Consider the following 9,190-nt stretch of genomic DNA (forward strand, 5'->3'; position numbering starts at 1 on the left):
CAGCAGGAAAACTTGTTTGTGCAGCTGTGGACTAGGAAACTTCTCCAAATTTTTAAAAAAGCAACAATTATCTTGTAGGGTTTGTTAAAGTAGTTCTTCTCCCTCCGCCCCCCCCCGATCTGATTCTCTGCGCAGCTGTACAGGCAGTTGTAGTGGCATAGTGGTGGGAGCAATTCTTGAGGAAGTACTTGTGGGAATGATAGTGAGAAGGAGGCACAGGAGTACTTTACCTTGATACTGCTCCTGAAGAATTTTGTCTCCTGAAAAGACAGCTTATTTCCCGTCTGAGTGAGAGAAAGATTTGCAGTAAAGTGTTTTGTTTCTCCAGGCTCTTTTGTGTGTGCGTTTGGTTGTTCTTGAGAGAGAAAAAAGTGTGATTGTTTACTTCGTTTTTAAACACCCCCCCCTTTAATTTGTAGTTTTGCATTGCTGAACAGGCTAAAAAGCTCTCTCTTAAGACTTCTCTGTCTGAATTAAGCAGTCTATTTATTTATGTAATTAATTTCACTGATAAAGACATTGAGGTGAAGCAAAGCAGATCTTTGAGACTTGGGAGACCTTTGGTCTTGAACCTATAGTAACATATATAACTTCTATACTGAAACTTGTCAGTCAGATTTGCACTTTATTCCTGCAGATTAAAGTGTTCTACAAGTTTTAGATACCCTGCGTAGAGGAGAAAGAGGATATCTACTGCTGCCATGTGATTATTTTCTGTATTTTAACATTTTTGATCTAAATTAATTGATTTAAGCTGTGTGGATATAATGAAGTACTGGATATTTTATCATATTTTACTTTTTGGTTATTCTTGAAAATATATCAGAGAGCAACATTCCAAAGGATTACTAAAGTCGTCTTACCCAGTCATCAAGAGTTATGGGGAACTGTATGTTAGATGTTTAACCCAGAAGGGTTCACAGCAAATGCACTATTTTTGTCACTGGATGGAGGATGCTTCCCAATACGCTTAATCGCAGGATCTCTAGTGAAAAATTGGAAGGCACAGTTATAATGTGCCCTGAGAAATATCTGAGGTATTTTCCATGCCCTAGATCTCTGAAGTAGCAGGGAACTTGTTAAATAATTTAAAAATTGTTCTCAACGCATGCTAACATATTACTTAACTGAATGGGAACAGATATTTGTGAGAAAAGTGCTGAGTAAATCTTAATTACGGTATGGGCTTAAAAACTCTTGGATTGTGAAGACTAAAATAATCATATGACAGTGAAGTTAATTAGATCCACCTACGCGGTTTGAAACTTCTTTTCATGTAGATGATCTGATTACAGTTGTAAGAAATATGGTGCAACAGAGGAAGTACAATGCTGATTATGTCTGAATAAATAACATGAAAATCACAAAGATGATTAAAGCTTCTTTAAAATACCATGTGTTTTTAATTTCTGCTCTTATTCTGTCTCTTCTTATCTCTTGCCATCCACAGACCTGATAGTAGTCTTCTATGTTTCAATGTCCTCTGCATCCCTCTCGCAGCAGGGAACTTGTAAAGAACCCTGTGGTCTTAAAAAAAAAAAAAAAGGAAGTCAGTGGCAGAAACCAGAATAGTCCTCTGTCTGTGTGTGTGTGTCAGTTTCTTGGTTTAAAGCCAGTGAAAATGCATAGAAGTTCTTTGGAGGGTGAATAAGTAGGAGCCTACAGCCCTGTTTATTTTATTTAATGGATAGGAATGTGATAGAAAAGGCAAAAGAATCACAGAATCGTTTAGGTTGGAAAAGACCTTTAAGATCAAAAATTCCAACCGTTAACGTAGGACTGCCAAGTCCACCACTACACCATGTCCTTAAGCACCACTTCTACACGTCTTTTAAATACCTCCAGGGATGGGGACTTCACCACTTCCCTGGGCAGCCTCTTCCAGTGCTTGACAACCCTTTCAGTGAAGAAATGCTTCCTAATATCCAATTTGAGTCTCCCCTGGCACAACTTGAAGCCATTTCCTCTTGTCCTATTGCTTGTTACTTGGGAGAAGAGACCAACCCCCACCATGCTACACCCTCCTTTCAGGTCGTTGTAGAGAGCGATCAAGTCTCCCCTCAGTCTCCTTTTCTCTGGACTAAACAACCCCGGCTCCCTCAGCCGCTAGACTTGTGCTCCAGACCCTTCACCACCTTCGTTGCCCTTCTCTGGACTCGCTCCAACCCCTCAACGTCTTTCTTGTAGTGTAGGGCCCAAAGCTGAACACAGCACTCGAGGTGTGGCCTCATCAGAGCCGAGTACAGGGGGACAATCGCTGCCCTGGTCCTGCTGGCCACACTATTGCTGGTACAGGCCAGGATGCTGTTGGCCTTCAACAAGAACAAGAAGAAAACGTTCACTGAATTTTTGCGAGAACTCTATAGATATATGAACTTGTCTGTGAAATAAACGCCTCAGAGACAGAGGTTCTGCAATTGTAGTTTTCTTTCTTCCATTAAAAATTTTTGTTAAAAGCTGCTCTTTAATATTTCTCATGCCTTTGTAAATGTTGAAGATCCAGGTGCACAATTAAAATTGTAGTATAGTGCCAGAAGAACTAGTAGCTACCAATGTGACTATAGCCTTGTTATTTTGATGTCTATTTGGGTAAAATGGCTTACTTGTATAAATCTAAGTATATGTTGGTTTGACTACAAGTGATACAGCTGCTTGTTTGTTTATGTAGCTATGGATAAAAGGGTAAAAAACCCCCAACTTGGTGACCAAAAAATTGCTAAAATTATATACGCTGTTTGTGTCCCTTTGCATTGCACAGGAATTTCTTTTGTATTGTTCAAGGATTTCTTTGGGAAAAGAAAAAACCAAAATGGAAACAAACCTCCATTAAAATGTCACTTTCAGTTAAAAACAATCAGTTATTGCAAAAGAAGGCTGAGGCCGTGCAGTACTGCTGACTGATGCACTTCTTGCGTGCACTAGCAGCACTTGGATTTGCCTTATGCCTTATGTTCATCCAAATCTATATTAATCAAAACTGTCTCATGATCTGTAGTGTCATATTAACTAGTTATAGCAATGCCAGTGACTATTGTAAAACACAATTTTTTCTCTGTCTGCTGAAAAGAAATGGGGAGAAAGACAAGAACTTCCAGGACTCTTAGTATAATTTTTTTCTTTGCAGACATGGGAAATTTCATGGACACAAACCAGAGAAAAACGGTGACTCAAGGACAAGCTGCAGTTCTAAACTTCCTACACATACTCAGTTACCCAAGACCACAAGTGACATGGTTTAGAGACGGGCAGAAGATTATACCAAGCAGCAGAATGTAAGTGAATTTAAAGCTCGAAATACCCCTGCCCTAAAATATGATGAATTATATTTGATAACGCAACTTACATTTTAAGTACACTAATTAAGGTTTAAAGAGAATAAAGTAGCTTTGCTCATACTAAGTTTGAGATAAATGACTGTTTTAAGACCATCTCTGGGCTTCCTAAGCAGTTTGACAAAATAATTCATGTGGTTTTAATGGTCCTGGTGCAGCATAAGGGACTGGATACGCAGAATGTCTGCGCTTCCTTCAAGCTATTCATTTTTGTGATACGTTTTGGAAAAGTAAATGCTCATCTCTCAATTACGTTTACTTCAGTGGACTAACTTAATGAATACTGAGGGGTTTTTTTGCAGAGTTAGGCTTAATACTGTTTTCCCCACGATAAAAGTCTAAATATTGCTTATTTTTTCCTTTTTAGCCTACAATGACAGTTTTATTTCTTTTTGACTAGTTAGCAGCTCACCCACTAATGGTACAGTACTTTGATTAGTTGTTGTCTCAAGGTGTGCTCATTTATCCTTTCATAAAACCATTATGAAGCCATCCTGTGTTTTTACCTGCACTGTTTTATTTAGAGACCGAAAGGGTTAGTTGTAATATTAAAAAATGCCAATAAAATCTTTTTTTACTTGCCTAACTTATTAGGAAACTGTTGGAATGCCAAGAATGCTGTTGGTTATTTTTATCTGTATATTATATTTTCATGTGTTCAAAGGGATAGATATGCTAGCAACTGATGATAATGCGATGTTGCTAAGTTCTAAAAGGAGTGGGGAGTCTTTAGAGTTTATATTAGAAAGGGAAAACTCTTCTTGGATTTTAATTTTATTAATCTGTGCTGTATTTTACTGCTGCTTATGTGCATTTTTAAAATCTGAAAGCTAGTATTACAGGCTTTTGAAACTGTTAAGATTAGTATTGCAAAGATGTGAAGAAACTATCTAATAATTTATGAATAATTTAATAGTAATTTGATGGGAAACAGCTGGAAGATGAAACAATGAGTTTCTGGGCAATCTCTTGAAGAGAGCTACGTGATAAATCCTGAGTTATTAGCCATTAAGAATCTACTTTCTCTGCTCCTGCCAAACTACAAATTTTGTTTTGTCAAAGCTGAGAATACACAAATCAAAAATTTGCAGATGGTGAAAGAGCTTTGTTATCCAGGTGTCAGACAGTTTCTTGGGGACCATTATGGGGGAACAGAACAGAGTGACCTAGGTAAGCATGCAATGTCTAAAAATGGGGTTTGTATGGGTTCTCTTATAGTTTGGGAAAATTGCAAGTAGAGATATGTGGTCATGCATTTGCTAATATAAAATCATAATTTTCATATACTATACTTTACTCTTACTCCTACCCTGTTGTGATTGTTAGCATAAAATCACTTGCAATCCGTAGCACAGTGGTAATGCTTACAAATGGGAGAACTCTGTACTATAGTAGAGGTGAAATACACCTAAAGGTTTCCACATATACTTTTATTTCCTTGGTCAGAAATTTTGTCTGAAGGGAATTTGAGGACATTTGTCTGGCCTGTGTAGGAATTTCTGACTACTTTTGCAGTAGAAGTACACATGCTGAAAGTGTGAACCTCCTTGGAAATTTGATATATGCCGTATAGTAAGCCTGATAAGTTCAGGAAGCGACAGATTTATGGTACACATACCAATCATCAGTGCGCTCTATGTGCAGTAAGTCTGCTGCTGCCTCAAAGTATTGGAAAAACCGTATAGCATCCACTCACATTTTGCTGTCTGTGAAATTCTGGAAGTAAATATGGCAGCCCTATAAATACAGGAAATGTAAGACGTGGAGAGGATGCATATAAAACTGTGAAAAATGTGAAAATATCTTATGGGAAGTCTGTTTCTTATCTGTGGAGCAAGTTGTGTATTTAACATGTTTTCTGTACACAGAGGTGTATCAATATAACTAGTTGGTTTAGCAGGTGACCCAGTTAGACGAATCTAACCAGTTAAATTGATACGACCACCTCGTATGGATGCTCTTTAAACTGATTAAAAGTACCTTATATTGCTAAATCAATATAAAGCTTTTTTAATCCTCTTAAACAAGCTTATAATGATTTGGCTAAATCAATTAGCTAGTCCATCAGCTATAATAATGATTTCTGCGAGTGACATCACTGCAGCATATGCAGACTGAAGAAATCAGCAGTGCTAAAAATGAGGACAGCAGTGGTGGTTATGATACAATTCATTCAAATAGTTGGTGAAGTTCACTCTTACTCATGCAAGAGCCTTAACGTACACATACGTAATACTGCACCATTTTAATGCCATAATAATGATCCTCCTGCTTATTTACACAGAGCTACTGTCACCACTAGAATGAATTCATTTCATTGATGTGAAAACAGAGTGTGCTGAGTTGTCTTTATGTGAGAAATATGAAAGATCAAAAGTAAGGAGTAGTTCTCAGGAAAAAAATAATTCTTAAGATGTTTCAAGGAATGTCATTTAATTGGCTCTGCAATATGGTTTACCTAGCAGGTTTAAGGTAGTAAATGCTGATGTCTTTCTCCTTCACTGTTTACTAGTATTTAGGACGTTTATGGGAGGGGTTCTGCCAGCTATTCAGCCTTCCAAAAGCAGTGTATTTCTAGGGAACCAAGATAACAGAATTGCTTCAATTGTCAAAAAATTCTGGTATCACAATATGGATTATTTTAAAGATACTTTACAATATGTCAAATACGACTCTTACTTGTTCTTTGTGTTTTCTAATAATTATTTATACATGTTAACAGTTGCCAGTTGTAACAGGTCATAGAACAGTTTGGATTGGAAGGGACCTTTAAAGGTGATCTAGTCTAACCTCTCCTGTGATGAGCAGGGACATCTTCAACTCAGGTTACTCACAGCCCCGTCCAACCTGTGTCCAGGCACCTACCACCTCTCTCAGGAACCTGTTCCAGTGTTTCACCACCCTCATCATAAAAAACTTCGTCTGTGTATCTAGTCTAAATCTACCCTCTTTTAGTTTAAAACCATTATCCTTTGTCTTATTGCTACAGGCTCTACCAAAAAGGCTGTCTCCCTTTCTTATAACATAACCCCCCTTTAGGTACTGGAAGGTTGCTCTAAGGTCTCCCTGGAGCCTTCTCTTCTCCAGGTTGAACAACCCCAACTCTCTCAGCCTGTCCTCACAGGAGAGGTGCTCCAGCCCTCGGACCACTTTTGTGGCTTCTTCTGGACTTGCTCCAACAGGTCTGTGTCCTTCTTGTGCTGGGGACCCCAGAGCTGAAGGCAGTACCGCAGGGGGGGTCTCACCACAGTGGATATTCCTGAATTCTGATGAGCAGGTGTAACAAACCTGTAATTTCCTGTTTCTCTTACCAATCATTAGGCTGAAAAGTGTCAATTGTTTAGCCTGGGGGGGGGAAGGAAAAAGATTCAGTCTATAGCTCAGGTTTCACCTTTTTTTTTTTTTTTTTTTTTTTTTTTGTCAGAATGGTAATCCTGTGCTGTGACTGTGCATGGCTGTGATATTTTCTGGGAGGAAGTGTTCTTTGAGACATAGGCAATTTTTTCCAAACTGCATATTCTGTTTAATTTAACTGGTAGTGTAACTCATGGTGGAATTTTGCAGCAAATAACTGTGTATTAATTCCCATTTTAGTGGTGTTCATGCCATAATATTTTGTTAAAGCCCCTGGATAAAAACAAGAATAGCTTGACAAGTTCCTTCTAAACGAGTGGGCATGTAAAGTCAACAAATCCCAGTATAATATATGAATGTGAAGCAAATGGCCTGTATATACTCATGGGGTTGCTGTTATAGTTTATGACTTAAGGCAACTAACAAATCTGCAGCAGAGCTAGTGCAATATGGTGGTGTGTATTAAAAAATTTAGGTCCTAAAATTTTATCTCCCCCCCAGCTTCATACAGTGTGCATGTATATTCATTTTGGCTATTGTGCATTATCTGTCACCAAAGCCTCAGCTTGATTTTTTTAAAGGGGTGTTTCTAGATCTTCAGAAGGAAGCTGTGTACATGCTAGAAAAGCGTGAAGTGGAGAATCAGAGAGAAGATCAAAAGATCAACAGCAAGAGAAAATAAGCAATGAGAGGAATTAAGGCTTGGGATGTTTTTTATTGTTATTATCTTACACGAAAATTTCCCAAGAAGTTTTAGAAAAGACTTCACGTTGCACCTAGACAGATTAATGTTTTCCAAATACACCAGTAGACTAATGTGGAATTACAACTGCACTATTATCCAGAGTCTTGACTGATGGGATGATTTTGCGTGTTTCCCCTCACATCTTACAGAAAACAATAGCCTCTCTAAAGGTAACTGCATCAAAAGAAATTGCTACTCTGAGATGTCAAGTCTTCAGCTTGCCTTGCCTGGGTGTACTTCATCAGACTTAAAGTTAAATGTGCTCTGCTTTTACACAAGGCATATCCAGTACCTTGGAGAGGCACAAAGGACAGTAGCACTGTCAAGGTCTACAATTGCCTTTCAGTTCTGGTATTGAGGAATTAAATACTTAGTACTCTTAGAGATTTTTTTACATTTTTCTAAGTGAAGGACTGTTTCGCTGAAAAGGTTCACTTTAGCCATCAATTCATTTATTGTTAGTTTCTTCTAAGAAACTAACTTCTTCTAAGAAGAAAACTCCTACTATGAAGACATTGCTGTCTTTACCTTTCTTACTGTGAAAGTATTTTTTTTCCCCTAGTAAGCTGCAGTTACATGAGTATTAACTCATGTCTTTTGTTAGTGGAATTATGTCTGACACAAAACAGGAAAGTTCATTTTTGGTATATAAAAGCGTTTCTGGGGTGTCCCTTTCAGCTGTGTAGACATTTTGTCACTTAGTTAACTGTTAATGAACCAAAACACTTTACAAATGCACTTCATCCTGCTAGACAGGGAAAATTAATTGCATTGCCTTTAGGTATATGTGAGTTTAATATGTATTTTTTGCAGTAAGAACAATTCATTATGCATTTGAATGTGTGTGGTCATTACTAACTCTTATAGAGACTAAATGTGCTCACAGATTGTGGAATGAAAGTATGTTAGGCACAAGCAACTGTCAAATATAACTTGCTGTGGTTTTGAACACTCATAATACCTTGCAAATAAGCAAAGCTGGTGCGGATTTACTAGCCATTTGTTACGGTAAAATTGTAAATATGTTAATGACAGTCTCAAAAAAACCCACTGTAGCTAAATAGGCTTTAAAAAATGAGAAAAAATAAAATATCTAGGAATAATACATCAGATTTTGGGCTGATATTAGCATTAGATTGGGTTTTGCCTTGATGATAGCAGCTCACTTCATGTGCCGTGTATGTATTTTTCACTTTAAAACAAACACCACTTCATTTTTCATATAAGCAGTTCTAGTGCCAGCAATGCATTTCTCTACAAATACTAGCCTGTCATACAACTTACGTTAGCTGCACATAATTACTTTTCACATACACCAGATAATAATTTAATTAAAATTGTGATGATTAGCATTAGTGAGCAATAAATTCAGAGACTGTCAACTCTGCAGTGTATTAGCTGAGCAATACTTTAAAATAAAAAAAAAAATTGCAGATCTCTTCAGACTGCAAACATTATGGAGTGACACCTCTCAGCAGAAAGAGACATGACAAAAAACCTATAAACTGTTTTTATCTGTCTGTACCTTTTACAGGGTCCACATTAATTTTAAAGTCAGTACCTGAAAAAGAAGAATATTTTGTAGAATTAAATTATTTCCTTAAACTGTACTTCATTAGTACCCTGTTATTCATTTATTTAACCAAACTTCTACATTGAGTAATTTCATTTTGAAGGAACAGGCAGCACTAGGAATCATCTTACATAAAATTTTACTGTTAGCCCCAAGGCCCATATGCATATGAAAGTCTGTAGGGAA

The 9,190-nt window shown here is 37.4% G+C and overlaps 1 protein-coding gene across 1 annotated transcript in view; it reads left to right on the forward strand.

Moving 5' to 3' along the window:
• The window catches only part of LOC104168986 (protein sidekick-1), a gene marked incomplete at both ends in the record, with an annotated part of 245,870 nt that overhangs the window by 7,721 nt on the left and 228,959 nt on the right, over positions 1 to 9,190 (forward strand). Inside the window, one exon of the mRNA XM_009709783.1 lies at positions 3,125 to 3,272. Within this exon, the coding sequence (XP_009708085.1) occupies positions 3,125 to 3,272 (148 nt within the window). The remainder of the gene's footprint in view (positions 1 to 3,124; positions 3,273 to 9,190) is intronic.

This window comes from Cariama cristata, unplaced genomic scaffold (assembly GCF_000690535.1).
Source record: "Cariama cristata isolate BGI_N322 unplaced genomic scaffold, ASM69053v1 scaffold1961, whole genome shotgun sequence".
NCBI lineage: Eukaryota > Metazoa > Chordata > Aves > Cariamiformes > Cariamidae > Cariama > Cariama cristata.